This window comes from Mesitornis unicolor, unplaced genomic scaffold, assembly GCF_000695765.1.
Source record: "Mesitornis unicolor isolate BGI_N332 unplaced genomic scaffold, ASM69576v1 scaffold18915, whole genome shotgun sequence".
NCBI classification, from domain to species: Eukaryota; Metazoa; Chordata; class Aves; order Mesitornithiformes; family Mesitornithidae; genus Mesitornis; species Mesitornis unicolor.
In genome coordinates, this window is record NW_010183684.1 from 53,096 (window position 1) to 70,819 (window position 17,724).

A 17,724-nucleotide genomic window follows, 5' to 3' on the forward strand; every position below is an offset into this window, starting at 1 on the left:
TTGGTTTTTTGGTTGGGTTTTTTTGTTGTTGTTTTTTTTTAGGAAAAAGTCAAGTGATTCTAACTATCACACTGTAACACAAGAAAGCACTCTGTGGATCAGCTGAAATGGGTACACAAGAATTTTTTCTTGTTGTACATAAGCACATTTTGTTCCTTTATATTTGTTTACAAGACTGTGAATCAAACTTTCCTAGTTTTTATATTTTATGAATTAGCATGACTGGAGTTGAGCTACAGTCTAGAGGAATTGGGCTAAGATCACTTTGACCTCACCGATCCCCCCTAAAAGGGCATCCCTTCTTTTCCCAGTCATGTTCCCATTGAACATGACTTGCAAAGGGTTTGTCCCTGCACCAATTCACTGATGTCCTTAATCATTAACATTATCTTTTTCCTGAGATCAAACAGCATTAGACATTCGTATGTATAACTGGCTTGACCAAATTGACAAAGCTTCAGCAAAAAAAAAAACAACTTAAAAGTTGACATGTTATGTAAGAAATTAGTGTAATTGTGAAATGTTCTATACATTATCCAGTATATAAAAACTTTCTATATTGAGTGTACATTATACAGATCATTCATATGTACATAAAATTTTAAAATAAAGGGAATTAAGAGCCTTGTTACTGAGATAAAGGTGGTGTTCTTATGTGGCTGTTCTTTGAAGGTGTTTGAAATGAGGACAGTCAGAGTCATTAATGTGAGTGTGGCTGAATGGGGTTCCTGGGGCATTCTTGCTTGGAAAAACACATAGTGCAAGTTTTAACAGAACTCCTGAACCACAGGTAGTGGTACTGGGCAGGCTGTTTTGTATCTGAAATAGACTTTAGCTACTGCCTTGCTGACATTCTCAACTTCCTAGGAAACATCCTGGGCAGGAAGCAAGAGGAAACTAAGATGGATGGAAATATGAACAATTACTGCTTTCTCAAAAGACAATCTTGGGTTTAGGTATAGTGAACTGATATGAGGTAAGAATCTTATTTGCAGAGAGCTTCCAGTTCTGGGTACTCTGAAGCTGGACACCCTGACTTCAGTGGCCAGTGGCAGAACACCCTGCAGGCGAACACCTGGCTGTAGGCTTAGGGACAGAACTGGCTGCAGTCTCAGCCTGAGCCAAACAGGGCATCTTTGCTCCAAGCTCCAATGCTGTGCTAGGGTGGTTGGTTTGTTCATGCAAAAAGTAAACACTTATTTCCTTATGTTAATTGTTGATCTACCCTGTATAAGTTGAAAAGCAACTGCCAAGTCTGTCTAGGATGTAGAACTACCAATGTTGTGATCTGCCTGGTCTGTTACTGCAGAACAAGTTCTCCTGTAACTAATGTCAAAGAGGATTGATTGATTGATACAAAAGCAGAGCTGAGGAACGCTGACAACTTCACAAAGGGGTATTGGGCATAAATGCCAGAGCCTGTTTTGGCAGCAGAGGAGGCCATTAACTACCCTGTACCAGTCACTGCTGATTCCAGCCAAACTTCAGCTCCTCGGGGAAGAAGGTGCCACCTATGCTTAGACATATTTAAGGGTTGGGAGCAGCTGGGGTCAGAAGATTGGAGGAGGCTTGTGAGCATGCACAAAAGCAAAGAGGCAAGGGAACAAAAAATGGAGCATCTAAAAGGAAAAATGTGAGGAGATACATTTGGAGAAACAAAGCAGAGGAGTAAGAAGCAAGGAGTAGCAGACAAACCACTACAACCTGACCCCAGCCTTGCTGGCAGAGGGGAAGGATGGAGTGTAGTGTTAGTGAAAAGAAGAGCAGCTGAGAGCTGGAACTGGGGAGGACAGAGGGTTGGACTGAGGCTGAGCTCTGGAAAGGGAAGAGAAAGGCGTTACCTGAAGTGTTTAATTATTCTTTAATCAGTAATTAAAAGTTTATCCTTGTTTGCCATCAACTAAATTGGGTGAAACTGCTGAATCAGAACTGCTCTGCCTACAGTACAAGGAGAAAGAGGGCTTTGGCTCAGCAAATGAAGCACTTTAGGCCTGTCAGAAAATAGATTTTTTTTTTTTATTTAGTGTTATAAAGAACCCAGACAAATTCTGGTAGTTACATGGTATTGTGCAATTTTTTAAAAAAGCCTCCGATTATTAAATGTAGTAATTACAAGTTAAGAGAGAAAGAGAATGTACTGCTTCAAGCTGGAATCAAGGTTTTGTATTAATCCAATTTTACTTTAAGTACTATTGCACTGAACAAAATCTTTCCTAAATCTTCCATCTATTTGAGATGGTTTTATGCTGACATTAGATTTTTGCAGTTAACTTCTTCGACTGATCAAGCAGTTCCCACCTTGCAATTGTTGAGAGATGAACTTCATCGGGCCCATCTGCTACACGCAAGGTCCGTATGTAAGCAAACCTGTGTCGAAATCAGGGGTAGGTTTCTAATCCTGCCCCAGCAGCAGGGAAGCCAGCCTGACAGCAGGAGTTCTCAGTGCTGTTTTCGCTGCTTTAACTGGAGTCTCTTTAAAAAGAGCTGTCACAGCAGATACTGCAGCAAAATCATCCTGGCAGAATTGAGATGTGTGGGCTGGAAATTCTGAAGGCTTGCTTCTCCCCAAGGCCATAAGGGGAAAGACTGAACTTAGAAACAGATCCTCTGTGCTGCTGGTAAGAACTGTTGTAGGTCCATTGCTATCTTATTTTCTTCCTTTTTTTTTTTGTTAAGGGTAAAGCAATGCAATTGCATTGGAATTGATTTATAAAAGCGATTGTTTCAAGCTTTATAGCTTAAAGACATGGACCATTGTTTTGAGCTACCCGAGGTAAAACAGCATGTACTGGTGTTATAAAATTATCTTCAAAGGAATGCTTAGACTTTATTGCTTTACTCACATAAAAGCCAAAGGAAAATCCTGGGAAACTCCAGCTCCACCGCACACTTGGATGGCACAGTCAATCACTTTAAGCACAGCTCGAGGAACAACCACTTTAGTCATGGCTACCTGTAGTTAGAAGAGAACTCGCATTATCAGTAATCTTCTCACAAGCAAGTGAAAATGTTTTTCTAACATTACTGAAGATGGATATCTCACAGTGCATTCCTTCCTCTTTGGATTGTGTGAGAGCTCTGCCATTCCTCTTCCCTGGGTAAGGTAAGACTGCGTCCTGTCACCCAAAACTATCTCACTGAGCAATACTTGGACTTCTTTAATTTTTAAATACCTTATCAGATTGATCTCAAAGTTTTTAACTGAGAACACTTTTTCTAATCTCATGACAATCAAAAGCACATCTTAAGGCTATTTTCAACATGAAGTTACGCTCTGCAATTACAAGGATAACTTTTAGGAACGTTTTATTTTTACATACAGTTTTACCAGTTGAAGAGACAGGTATTGCATCCCTAGCCGAAGGCTGACAAAGAAAAATTTACCTCTTTTCTTGCTTTTTTGTTGCCCAACGTGTCGATCTTGCTGGCTGTTTTTAATGTAAGCAGTCGAGCCTGTTCTATGCTAATGCGGCATTCAGCAATCCAGTGGGCAACAACTTCCTGCAGAACCCAAAGCCAACAAGCAGAAAGTCAGGAAATGCCTCTGGGTCAACTTGCCCTAAGGAGGATGCCCTTGTTCCTCAGTGTGTGCACGTTCTCTTGTGCAAATTAAAGCTACTTTCATGTGTGTAATGTGAGGAAACAGGGAAAGAAAACACTTGACTAACAGAAATACTAAAGATAGAGCCGTTCTTTTCCTGGCAGGAAAGGGGAAAAACTCCTGATTCTGGCACACTCTCATTTCCTAGTCGGACCCACCACCTGCTAGCCATTTTCATGAAGGCCTTCAAAGCCTGCGTTTTACTCCCTGCTTTCCTTTATTTGCTACCAGGTCTGAGAGCCATCTCTCTGTGCAACATGCCCAACATACAAAAATTGGAGGGTGAAGGAGGAGAATCAGTTCTGTTTTTCTTAAACTGCTGGTGGTGGTGGCAGTATGTTACACACCCAGGCAAACAGCTGCAGGGTGGTGCCTGCTGTCTCTCAGATGATAAATTAGTACTTCCCTTGATCCAAATGAAGTTACCATCTTGGCAGCCCTTTCCTGCTCCTCTTGGCTAATTCCACTGTGTAGCCAGCATACCACAGTAGGAAAAAAAAATAAAATTAAAATGTTCATGTGATGCTTGTCAGTGCAAGCCTCACCCAGCCTGGAGCAGGGATGGTGCAGCTTTGGCAGCCTCACATCTTCCTTTGCTATCTCAGAGCCATGCAGACCCCAGGCCCTCAGGTCTTGCCTGTGGCTTCATCAAACATCAATTTTTATTTAATGAGCTTCCGAGAAACAGAATGCACCTCAGCCAACTCTTATTAATTCTAAGTTACAGTCCTGAATAGAAGTTTGGCAATAACATGACTGGAAGATGGATGTGTACAATTATTTCCCTCTGAATCTGTACAAACAATCTAATTCAGTTTCCTTTTCCCATTGCTTTTACTTGTTTTCTCCAATAGTCATCCCATCTGTTGGATAAGACTAAGGAACACTTGAAATGAGGCAAACCCCTAAATGCTGATGGTTCCTATAAAAAAGACTCTCTTTATAATTCTAGTGAGCTAGCTCTCACAAAATGGTATTTAAATTCCAGAGCAAGATAAGACCAAAAATCCCAGTATAACCTTGGTTTGTTCTGTACTTTCATAAGTACCAGTAATTAATCGGAAAAGGAAAGTTTTTAGTCAAATTTAGACCCTTGAGTCTCTCTGGTAATCATGAATGGAGATGTCTAGGTGACAAATTCGATATACAAAAATGGTGAATTCAGATTGTAACTACAGAAACCTAAGCTGTATGCCTGAATAAACACCTGTCCAAGCTGACCAGTGAAAGCAGAGAAAAAAAACAGTGACAAAATCTGTATTCAAATCCAGCAAAGGATATCCAATTCATTGCAAGAAAAAAAAAAAGTCCTGTAGGTTTTAGTGAAAAATGGAAACCTCGGAGTGTGGGTTTTTTTTTTTTCCATTATGAATAGAAATTCAAAGTTAGGGCACAGCCATTTCAGTGTCCATCATCAGTCACAAGGCTCTGCGTGGGCAAAACCAAGGGTGACGTCTGCAGCATGTGAATTGGGATAAAGAGAAAACATGCTTACATGGTGATACAGTTTCTTCCCGAAAGTCTCTCTCTGTGCTGCCCGCTGGCACATTATTTGTAAAGCGGCTTCAGCTGCACCAAGGGACCTCATGCAGTGATGAATACGGCCTGGCCCAAGCCGACCTTGAGCTATCTCAAAGCCCCTGCCCTCACCTGGTTGGAAAGAGAAACAGGCACATGCAGACTCCTTGATTCCCACTTGAAATGATCCATGGCTCTGAGCAGAAGTGCAGAGCTAGAAGCAAGCTTCTTAAAAGTTTATTTTGCAGAACTGCTACTTATTTACAGCACAAAACACACTCTAAGATGATTTCTCAGAGGGTTTGATTTACCTGAATTAATTTAAATGTTGTTAATCTCACATTGAGAAATAAATCTATGAGATCTGGTATGAGAACTGGGGGGAAGACTTTGAGGTCCTAGGGTTATTTAAGAGAGAAAGCTCTTCCAGTGAAATAAAAAGAGCAGAGGGGAAATAGAAGAAAACAGGATTTCCAGTGAGAAGTAGAACAAAGGCCTCTGTGCAGAAGTTCACGCTGCTGACCTGCTCATCCTTTGGCTGCTTTTGGTTTTGTTTGGTTTTTTTTCAGTTCTGCTGTCTGCAGGCACCCAGGCTTGGATGGCCATGGACTACAGCAGAACGATCTTTTTAAAAGTCTGTAAATTCTGTGAGAACTGGTTTTGGGGAAAGACTGCCACTGACAGTTTCTGCTGTCAGGGAAGTGATCTTCACTCAATTCCTTCAATCACCATTCTGCTCTAAACAAATCACATTCAAGCAGCAGGTGTACTGCTAAAGGAAGAGTGGGCACCCTCCTACATCTCTGAGACCTTGGCTCAACTGACCACGGCTGTTTACAATAATTTATAGTGATTCATAAAATAAACCACTGTTTCATAACAATTGACTCATTGCTGTCCATGTTAAAAAGGAATTAATACTGAAACTCACCCAGTATTATATTGGAGACAGGTACTCGCACATCATTGAAGTGTATCTCAAAATGTCCTCCGTGGCTCTCATCTACAGGGACAGAGAAAACACAACAGGATAAAAATACAGACCTTCAATTCCTAACCCCTTTTTCTACAGCTTCTGAGACTGCTAACAAATAAATACACATATAGCTGATAAATATTATCACCTACCCAGGTAGCCAAACACTGAGAGGGGTCTTATGAGCTTCAGCCCTGGAGTGTCCATGGGAACAATAATCATACTGTGCTGCTTGTACCTGATCAAGACAAAACGCACAAGCTACAATTAACTCTGAGCCTCCCTTCTGTCCCTTCTCTCCATGCTTTTTTATTTTCTGTCCTCAATTTAGTACTCGCATAAAGCCAATGTTGAGATTTACCTACACCGACTGCAGCCATCCTGCCTGTGTGCAGTGTGGCGTGCACGCTTCAGCACCCCTTAAATCACCAGCCAACAAGTAAAAACGTACTACTGGCACCTAATGCACGACGACTGAAAAACTACTGCTCCTGTGCAAGCACTGCTGTATCACCCACTCCATTCCCTCTCCCCGCTGCGTGTCTTTTTTGTTCTCAAAACATGTTTATCATCCTCATCATCATCTTGGCTTGCTTAGTTTAGGGAAAAAAAATCCCCATGTTTAAATTCCTTCAGGATATTTAAGGTCAGTCGGTGGTCACACAGAACTGGAGGTGACATCCCAGGTCACTGAATTCAGTCTCCGGTTCTAGGAAGTGCAGTATCACATAATCCCCTCCGTGAACTTCTGCTCAGCTCTAAGAGCTCACTCAACACATGGCCCTGTAGAGCCATTGGACAAACCACCCTGGATGCTGCAGGCAAGTTACTGCTTACTTCTCAGTGGAACCTGGCCAAACCTAAAAACTTAAGATAATCAGTGGAATTTGGGCTAAAATCCTACTTTGAGAGATAAATGTTCCAATTCTTTTGTATTCTAAGTTGCATGATTTTAATGGAACCAGACACAAAGCATTTTATTCATTACTTGCACAAGTCTTTGTAGACGGCAATTTTAGTTTGGTAATAAGAGCTGAACAGCATATTTATTTTTAACAAGAGGGAAGTATTATATTTACACATAGAGGATGGAGTGAGTAGGTCTGATTGAAGATGTGCAATTCTCTCTGCTCACAAAACTTCACATAACAAACAGCCAACGTTTCAAACTTAACTTTCTATATCTACTTTCTATACCTACAGATAACTTTTGTCAAAAACTTAGTAGACAACTTCAGGTCTCTGATGTTTTACTTGCACTCATTTTCTTCAGAAAAGCTCTGAAAAGTTTTGGGTTTATTATCATTTTCTTTAAACAGACACATGCACAGATTTGAAACTGCCCTGTAATTCATGAGCACATCCAACCAAACAAATCAAAAAAATTAAAGGTATTTCACTTAAATTTTTTGCAAGCAGTGACTCCTTCAGAAAACAAGTTTTGGATAACTCTTTGAATCTCCTAGGAATCCTTACCTGGACGCTGAGGAGTTTTTTGTTTTTCCCATTACAATTGCAACTTTGCAATTTGGGTTCCCAGCACCTTAAAAAAAATCACAAACACAAAAAATAGTTTTAAAGATAAAAATCTCAAATGAAGTTTCATATGAATAAAGTTTACTGCCTTCCTTTTGTGATACAGGAGCAAAACCACGCAATCTACTTCTGTGTTTATACTCTGAGTAATCAGACTGAAACAAAATACGTCTTATTGCTTAACACGTGAAAGGGAGTTGACCTGTGGGGAGGGGAACAGTGAAAAGCCAAACATGCAAACCCTCCAGAACCCAGCTCCACCATCTATTCCTGTGAAAAGAGAACAAGAAGGTACTTGAAATGGCATCTAATTACTTCTGTCTCCATTACAGCTAAGCAAATAAGTGTGGCACAAAAGCACACCTCAAGGTGAGATGCTGCCACATCAAGAGTAAAAATTCCTACAACATAAATACTGAAGGATCTATGTGGGAATTAAATGCCACCCAGATTATAACCAACTTATGCAAATAAGCCTATCAAAGGGTTACCATGATGACTTTGCATAATTCCTCTGGAATTAAAGGGGGATTTTTTTCTCCTTTTTTGCACTATTTTTCATACTCAGAAAGATCTGAAAATAATCCGCTAGCATTTCAAGCCATTGACAACCCTATTTGAGACACATCTTTGCAGCATAAAGCTAGCATTTTAATGTATTAATCCCAAAAAAGATTCTACCATTAATTAAAATGGCATCTGATTTCTAGGAGCCTTAATCCTCACTATCTTTTTCTTCAAAGGTTTCTTAGTCCCAAGCATGCTCTCATTCCTTTCAAAGACTCACACGGACAGTAAAGCCAGGGAAAAGGGGGCAGGATTATACCTGATGTATATAACAATCAGTACATTTTCTATTGCTATCCCAATGCAGATGATGAGCTTTGCAGAGATTTAATTCCAGATATGATTTGCACCAACGGGGTTTGTTTTGGGGTCAGAAACAAAGATGACTGTTTAACTTCCCTGGTAGCTGTTAGGACAGGGATTGGGAGCCTCTGGTCTAGCCATTACTATCACCTGGCTTTGGGCTGAGCTACTTCCTCCTGAAAAATGCCACTGTGGTGGCCGGGAAGTGGGAGAGAGATTTATTTCACTCCGATAAACACGGCCTGCTTTGAGGGCCAGCCTGCTGGGCTGTATATTTTCCTCTTTTGCAATGTGCTATTCATCCCCTGTTTTTCAAGTGGGGTTGTGTTTGTGGCCCATGGGCTGTACAATGGTAATGAGATAAAGTATCTGACTGAAAAGCAGTGGGGAGCACATAAATCAGCTTGGTAAAAAAAGCCCAGTAGTTCTCAAAGAGTTGGCTCATTTGAGCAACTGCAACAAGCGAGAGACCAACCCCAAAATAAAACAATATTTGCTTTGCAATGTACTACCCTGCAAAGAGAAATGCTAGACTCTTCAGAGGTACTGACTCTTCTTACCCACAGAAGGTAAAGAACTGCACAAGCAGCATTTTCTAAACCACATTTATCTTGCAGTGAGGTTTACAAGAAAAGATATTTTGGCTTTCTGGAATCTGTTCAAAAACTGTTTTGTAAACAATCCGCAAGTCACATCCCTGCTTCAAAAAAAGGCAAATTTAACCATGTTGAATGAAAAAAAATCAGAAGCTTTCATGTTGAACTTAATGAGGAGTTCACTGAGAACCAGACATCTGGTTAGATGCTCTAAATCATTTGTACAAGTTTCTGGAAGGCAAATGAATACCTCCACTTCAGATGTACTTTTTCCCATCTGAACACAGCAAAGGAAGGCAGATTCTTGGCCTTTCCACTCCTTAGAGTCTGAAGCCCTGAAAACCTAAAATCAGTTTTATGCAACTTTGACCCATAAACGCCAGGAAGAAGTTCTGGTCTAACGCAAGACTCTGAAAAACTCCAGTGCTTTGGAAGAAATGCAGACTGCCTGGATGGAACAAACCCCTCATTTCTAAATGACATTTTTGCATTACTTACAGAATTCAAAGAAGCTGCTGGAGGATGGAGGGAAGAGTCAGAGAAGCCTGTTATTTTGGCAAGAGTTAGAAGTAGTTTTGCAAGAAACTCACTCATTGAACAAGTAGAACTAGTCGAGATTTTAGAAGGTCAGTTTTAAGCTTATTTCCATATTGATAAGCTTTTTAATAAGCTTTTTCACATACATGCCTGCAGAACTTGTCTAAAACTTTTAAACCATAATGCTGCTACACTGGGAAACATCGTAAGTTTAACTAGTGTATTAGATTTTTAACTCTTCATGGCACTCACACAGGAAAAGATTATGGTATTTTAAAATTTGCTTAGAGGGTTGATCACAGTCCTATTATAAGTAAGTGTAATCTTCGCTATCAGGGGGTATAACATGCTTTTGATCTTCACACAGCTTACACAGGTTCTTTCTGGGGGAGAATACTAAACATGGCACAGACACGGACAGTACAACCTTTACTTAAGGTAGCTGCCATATAACCTGGTTTCAGAAGCCAAAAGCACTTAATACTTGCAATCTAGTTACCAATTTTTCAGTGTCCAGTCTTCAAATTTTTGGCTAAGATGACTAAGGCAGGATAATCTACTACTTGAATGCCCAGAATACCTATGACACGCTGGCTGCTGTACGGGTGAGCCTGGTGAGTTAACTTCCTCTGCTAAAGATCAGAGGCCGGTGGTGATATTACAGACTTGGCAGTTTTCTAGAAAGGCCCTGATAAACACATGTTCTGGACTCTCCTTGCCAAGAAGAAACTGGGCTGATTAGGGTGGCTGGCAGCATGGTATTGATTGTTGTAATATGGGGATCTTCTCAGGGAGGAAAGGGGACCCCTGCCAAAAGCCTGCAGTAATTTCTATCCACTAACACAATGTATTCCATGGTTTTATCTCATCTTCTCCAGATAACACTGCTGGGCATCTGGTTCACGTGTGGTAAATGTTCTAATGCAGCTGCGAGGCACTGTAATAAACAGCACAGGATTTACATGAGCTGCCTTCCTACAGCCTGGCCGCAGGACCTCTTAGGGACTGGTAACACAACCACCTTTTCTTCAGGCAACACACAGAGATATTTCCCTGGGACGTTTTTCAGTTCCAGCCTTGTCTTGTTGGGGACCACACTGAGATAAAGCCCATTCAGAACTGAGAGATTCACTTATTTTAAAGAGAGAGAGCCCAGGCCTCTAAGCAACAACATGACTTGTGAGAAGCAGAGGTGCTGGAAGCAACCCAAATGTCTTATCCACCACTGTGAAAAACAGCAGTGAAGCACTGTGATAACTCAAGAGGAAAACATAGCAAAAATACGCACAAATATTGTAGCACTTTTTCTGTAAATTCCAGTTCCTTTCCCAACCCATTTTTCTTTCTTGTGAATGCAAATGAAGCATGTGGAAAACATCTGCCCGTTACATTCTTAGCTGCCCATTCTGAAGAACCTTTCACATATTCCAAAATAGTTGACGCACAGACAGATGGCTAATCCGGCCGTGGCAGGTGCATCAATTTAGTCAGTGTGCCAAAACGTAAAAGCTGGCCTCTGGTCTGCTCAAAATCTCTCTCTGTTGTTTGGCATCAATACTGCATTTACTGAAACTCATTAGACTGCTATTCAAACTAAGTAAGAGCTCTGAAAGATCATGGAAGACTCCCAAAACTCTGCACAAGGTACCCTTGCACAAGAGACCAATTTGAAGCTGTAGAGATTGTAGAAATTTAAGCAATATCCGCTCATTTTAGGAATTCTTAGCAATTAGGTAAGTCCATGCCTCAGTGCAGAAATAGTAATGTCTGCATGTAGACTGCAGAACTTCTCCATCTTCTTTCCTATAAAAGTTTTGACTCTTTATAAGGCAGACAGCTCACTGAAATGGAATAGCATCTTTCTGTTTTTCTTGTACAGTATCTGCCTGGCTTGCAGTTCCTGTAGAAATATTATCAAACACTATCCTGACTTTGAGTCTGTCTGGTAACAGTTAAGTCCCTGAGAACTCTCCCACAGGGTGCAGTGCTATCTGCTTATACTCCAGTTGACAAATTTCACATCTTTTCCCTATCATCTTCCTGTTTTGTTTCACACACTGAAAGAGCAAGCTCCTTCATCTCACAACAAGCAAACTCATCTTTCTATAGTATCCCCTAAAAAGTTATTTGAAAAGGGGATATAAGGATCCCTTAAAACCTTACATAGGAAGCCATCGAAAGAACAGTCATGCCCTGAGGAAAAATGTAACTTTGTCCCAGACAAACCTCTTTTTCTCCTTTTCACCTTTTAAATGTGTGATCTGATAGCATTCTTTTTAAGATGTAAAAACACATTTGGACTTTCAGGAATAAAATAACCAACAACATACAATAAAATAAAATAGTAAGAGAGTGTTGACCTTGCAAAGAGCACTCACATGCTGGCTGGAAGAGGGAGGAATGTAGGAAATGCACGTGTTCAACGTGAGGAGAGCTTCCAGGGAAGCACGATTTTTATTGATTTATTTTTAAACTGACAAGTCAAAGTGAAAGTGCAACTGACTTCCAGATGAGGGTGTGGTGCTTGAAGACAAGCTGCAATGTGTCAGACTAATTCAGAGCACTTCACTGAAGCACATCTCAGTCGCAGTGGCTGCTACTAGTCTGCTGACAAAAGGTTAGTGTTGTTTTAATATTTACTTCTCTCTATACTAACTGTGATATATTTATCTTATTTACATAGAGAAGAGCGAGGATTTACTCTTAGTTAACTTGGCTTTAAAGAGAGACGCTATTTCACTACGTTACATGCTCATTTCCAGTCTTAAAATTAGATTTGTTCAGTAGAAGAACAGAATACTGCTTAATTCATTAAAGAAAAAAATCTGTTTAAACTGGGCATATTGACTTAATTCGGCCAAATTCTTACAATCCTGTGTCAAGTTTAAACACACAGAAACACTGAATAGTAACTAAAAGGAAAGCTGGAATAATTCTGCAAGAAAACATGGAAAAGCTATCTATTAATCTATTAATACACCTCCTAGAAAACAGTACTTGAAAAACAGCTGAGGTTCTGAGCTGTTTGGGTACTTGCGGGCAGTTTTGAATGTGTTAAGATTCCTTTCTGTGCATAACCTCCTGAGAAGCCTCTCAGGACTCTGTAAGAAACTCCCCGTGTGCACAAGGTGGTTCACTGTGTGGGATGGAGACCAAACTAAGGCTGCTCCGCTGCTGCTCAGCAACCGGCTCTCACGGGACTGCTCTGCTTTCTGTAATGGGCACGGGTGCCTGAGAAACAACCTTAACGGGAGTGGCAAATATGAATAGGGATGTTAGCCAAAACATAACTGTGTTTTTAAGAGAGAAATATCGACCGTTGCATTTCAGATAACTTTGCTTCTGTCAAGAAGTCAGGTCAGCCAAAAGCACATTGGACAGCAGAGCACGTTCCCTGTCACAGCCACACCAGCTTGCAACATGCAGACTCCTTGAAGTTTGTAATGAAGTGCTTATTATTTTGCTTTCAGGCAAATTTGCCAATTTGATGAAGCATTCCCAGATGGGTTCTGTAGTGTTTTAGACCACAACCAAATCTTTTCAGTTTAACTTTTAATTTGCTTCTAATCTTGGCTTAATGGTTAAACTCTCCCTGCACCAGTTTCTCTTATACTAAAAAAAAACCAACACATTTGCTGCTGATGTCTGAATCCCTCCTCAATGTACTATAAAGCTGCAAAAGATTCACTCTGCTGAAAAATTCCGCTAACACAGCTTGCTAGACACAGAATAGACATCCCTTGCCAAGCTAATAATCAGGATTACTGTATTTTTCCATTCCACACACCTCGTTTAGGCAACAGTAACCGACGGATTACAAGACTTAAAGGCAAACATCGTTTAAAGTTTAATGGGAAGTGGTTTGAAATGTTAACAAAATAATCCAAAGGCATTAAGGATGAAGCAAAACCAAACAGTTAATTTCTAACACACTTTAAAAACAACTAGATAGCAGATTAACTGAAAAAAAGTATCAAGCAAAAATAGTAATTATTAATTTCTTTCTATTTCATTGGTCTGTGTCCCTGAATATGGGATCAACCAGTAACTCATTTTACCTGGTAGACAGAACACATTAAAAAAATATTTTAAGACATACTGTTTATAACAAAGGTTTGGCAACCCTTCATTTAAAGTCTTGTCTAAAAAACAGAAATAGCATTTGAAGTTTTACCGAGCTTGGAAAAGCCAAATTGTATCTCTGAGGCAGAATATCAGATAAGAATCTGCTTTCAGCAACATTGGCCTCAAATTCTGAAACACTGCAGATGATGAGAAAGGTGCATGTGTTTTTCATTTTCAGCTAGTTTGTGCTACCACTGTTAAGAAATTTTAATCTCATCTATTTCAAGAAAACAGGGCACTGGACTGCAGTTTATAATGGAAAGAATTTCAGCAAATAAGTCAATGAACACAATTACAGAAAAAAAAATACTGTAGGACATGACTTGCTTAAGATACAGTCTGAAGTCACTAACACTCAAAGTTCAACCCTGAGCCGGCAGTGAGAATGCAGCCTTAGTGTTTATGGAGTAAATCTGTCATGAGATAGTACTTGGAAAAAAACAGCTGAGGTTCTGAGCTGTTTGGGTACTTGCGGGCAGCTTTGTACGCGATAAGATTCCTTTCTGTCATAACATCCTGAGCAGTCTCCAGCTGTAGGATGCAGTGTGCCCACTGCAGTTTGTAAGAAATTCCACGTAGGCACGGCTCGCTGTGTGGGATGGAGACTAAACTAAGCCTTTTCCACCACTGGTCAGCAACTGACACTGCTGTGCTTTGGCACAGAGATGTAAATGCGTGCCTGAGAAACCAACAAGCACACTCTCCCTATATGATACTCATATCCCAAATTTGCCAAAATTTATGACAGTAGGCACATATACTACTGCTTGCCTCTCAGTTAATCTGTTACTCTTCCTTATCCACTCTATTGTAACAGCATTTACAGCCTTCAATTTGTACTCCTCTGCTTTGCTGTAGAGAGAAAGGTGTAACTTCAACCCAGACAAATGTATTTTGCAATGGAATGCTGTCAAACGCCACTTAAAGCAGCTTAAGCAATGACGGCTCCCCAGCTGAAATGTGGAAACCAGTGCGGTGCACTCCAAGCACCTTGCAATCTCAAATGCTAAGGTTAATTAAAGCATTTCAGTTGAATCCATTTGACTTTGCATTGCACACACGGATGTAGTCAGTTACTCCATTTCATGTGAGAATTTGAGACAGTCTGTTCTGCCTCCATCACTGTCTAGCTCTACTTTGATTATTTACAAATGTATTCTCAATACCCAACTCCTTTAAGCTTGAGTTATATAAGCAACCCTAAGCAAAGGTTTTAGGTTTCAACAGAAATTATCAAATTTAAAACCAGTATTATTTCTTTGGTGTTCCTTTCTCCCCTCCCTCCTTTTTGTGTCTTGTAGCTTTGCCATGCACTTGGATATGAGTAACTCAACTGATTACTGGACTGAGGACGAGGAGGATGATCTCAGCTCTCTTACAGATTACAATACATATGAGCTTCTCTGTGAAAAAAGTGATGTGAGAAATTTCAGTAAATTATTCCTTCCCGTGTTCTTTGCATTGGCTTTCACTATTGGAGTTGCTGGGAATTCATTAGTGGTTGCAATTTATGCCTATTGCAAGAAACCGAAGACTAAGACAGATGTGTACATCATGCACCTAGCCATTGCCGACTTGCTCTTGCTCTTTACACTCCCTTTTTGGGCTGCAAATGCAGTGCAGGGATGGGAACTTGGAAACTCAATGTGCAAGCTCACTTCTTCCCTGTACACCATGAATTTCAGCTCTGGCATGCTTTTCCTGGCCTGTATCAGTGTGGACAGATACAGGGCCATTTCTGAATCCCAGGGTCATCGAAGAATTGGTAAATACTGCAGTGTTACCTGCATCTGTGTCTGGCTGTCTGCTATTTTCCTCAGTATCCCTGAACTGATATTTAATCAAGTCAAGAAACACAATGACAGGAACGAATGCCTTCCTGTATTTCCACTGGACATGGAGACACTCTTAAAATCAACCATTCAAATCCTGGAAATTATTCTGGAATTTCTGCTTCCTTTCCTAGTAATGCTGGTCTGCTATTCAGCTACTGCTCGAGCAATCTTTAGATCTGCAAATGCTAAGAAATCCAGACCTTTCATGGTTCTGCTGGCAGTAGTGGCTACTTTCATTATTACCCAGCTACCTTACAACATTGTTAAGTTCTGGCGAGCCATTGATACCATCTACATGTTGATTACTGACTGTGATGCAAGTAAAACCATAGATGTCGCACTCCAGGTCACCAAGAGCATTGCTTTGTTTCACACCTGCCTGAACCCTCTTCTCTACGCCTTTCTGGGTGCCTCTTTTAAAATGCATATTAACAAAATCGTAAAAAATTATGGATACTGGAGAAGACAACAACAGAACGAAAGACCTGAAGAAATTTCTATGAATTACGAAGACCATACTGAAGAAACAATTAGTTTCACTATATAGACTCTCCATAACTTTCATTATCTTATAAAACCAAGGGAATGATTTACTAATTCTGGTGGTATTGTTTCAGCAGATGTTTCTCTGAAAGGCAACTTTCAGAGAAATTTCTGAACCTGGAGACTAGTCAAGACACTACACTGCAGCTCAAAGTGGAACATGTTGACCGAAATGTAGCATCAGGCAAGAACTAAACACAGGAATTCCTAGAAACTTCTGGAGATATTGACTGAAAAAACCCCAAACCAACCACAAAAACCCACAACAAAACCCAATACCTAAAAACCACCCAAGATATAAATTATAAAAGGTCACAGTACTAGGCACTTAAATAGCTGTGTAATGAATAATCTGTACACGTCTAAACATGTAATTAAAACAGGAAAAGAAAACATCAGGAATAAAACAGCAGTACAGGAACTTTTGTACCAAAAGTTAATAAACTTGTGTTTCTCCAACTACTTTGTAAAACTTTATAACTTTTGCCTAATAAGTCAGTCCCATTTTCTTCTGCAGCTACCATTGCACAGATACACTTGCAGCTTGAAATGAGGCATCAGTTCATGGCTGAGAACTGAGAGGTGAATGGTGGGGAAGCCATTCCCTATGTGTTTTCCCATATGTATAGCAACAACATCTTCCACAAAAAAACAGTAACTCATCCTCTGTAACTACCAAAAATGACCTCTCACCTCTCCTTGTCTGCTCACCCTAAACTTCAACAAACCCAGTGCCTTATGTAGCAGGCACATTCTAGATCTCTGTAAACGTCACGTCAAATGTAAATGCCAAAGTAGTGCAGTCAAAGCATTAGCAGAAATGTAAGAAAAAGTTAAGTTCCTCTTCAGATACAGGGCCTAGAATTTCTAGTCAGGATCTGTAAAATGAATCAAACACTGCAATAACTGTATCTGCTAAACTATATGAGTTTCAATAAAATCAGAGAATGCAAAAAGTCCACTGGCTGTCATTTTTTTACAAAACTTCGTGTTTGTTTTGTTTTAGTAGGTATTGATATCTCTCATCGTGGGCATTTATCAACCAGCAAAGGCTTTGTTTGATGAACACAAGAGGATCTGACTCCACACGAAGCTCATGGTTGGTGGGATTTACCATTTTTCCATAGAGAGGTACCAAAGCTGTCCCCTGCCACAGTCCTGGCAAGGCTTCCAGGAAAACAGCAGTTTTCCTTGACTCTCTGGAAGGATTTCAAATATATTGACATATTTGCTTTCACAATGAAAAAAGTGGTATTACAGTATACTGTCCCTGCCTTCAAGCATCCCATGAGCTCTGACAAAGTGCCTGATCTACGGCTTACGAGAGCCAACAAGAATCTCTCATTCTGAGACACTGTTCCTAGTTACACAATTACGGACTGGCAGAAAAAGCTCTAAAATGACAGACAAGGAACAACAGTAGCATAAACAAGACATAAGCCTCTTCTCGCTGTTTGGATGACAAATGCTTGCAGAATTTCTGCCCAGTATTTTGAGAAATACTAGGGCGTGAACAGATAAGTCACAAGTGCTTGACAGATGGTCTATACTTACACCATCAATCTGACAAGTTTCAGCCATACTGGA

The 17,724-nt window shown here is 40.3% G+C and overlaps 2 protein-coding genes across 2 annotated transcripts in view; one reads left to right on the forward strand and one right to left on the reverse strand.

Annotated features, from left to right (window-relative positions):
• Nucleotides 1-2,098: 2,098 nt before the first annotated feature.
• Nucleotides 2,099-17,724, reverse strand: part of ACAD11 (acyl-CoA dehydrogenase family, member 11) — a 28,137-nt gene continuing 12,511 nt past the window's right edge. Inside the window, exons 14-20 of the mRNA XM_010184239.1 lie at nucleotides 7,572-7,638; nucleotides 6,248-6,333; nucleotides 6,051-6,122; nucleotides 5,097-5,251; nucleotides 3,385-3,501; nucleotides 2,844-2,953; nucleotides 2,099-2,367 (exon numbers count right to left, since the gene is read on the reverse strand). Of these exons, the coding sequence (XP_010182541.1) occupies nucleotides 2,253-2,367; nucleotides 2,844-2,953; nucleotides 3,385-3,501; nucleotides 5,097-5,251; nucleotides 6,051-6,122; nucleotides 6,248-6,333; nucleotides 7,572-7,638 (722 nt within the window). The 3' untranslated portion in view covers nucleotides 2,099-2,252. The remainder of the gene's footprint in view (nucleotides 2,368-2,843; nucleotides 2,954-3,384; nucleotides 3,502-5,096; nucleotides 5,252-6,050; nucleotides 6,123-6,247; nucleotides 6,334-7,571; nucleotides 7,639-17,724) is intronic.
• Nucleotides 12,207-16,328, forward strand: ACKR4 (atypical chemokine receptor 4). Its single transcript, XM_010184238.1, has 2 exons — nucleotides 12,207-12,251; nucleotides 15,061-16,328. Exon 2 carries the CDS (start codon nucleotides 15,068-15,070, stop codon nucleotides 16,139-16,141), a length of 1,074 nt encoding a protein of 357 aa, XP_010182540.1. The 5' UTR covers nucleotides 12,207-12,251; nucleotides 15,061-15,067; the 3' UTR covers nucleotides 16,142-16,328.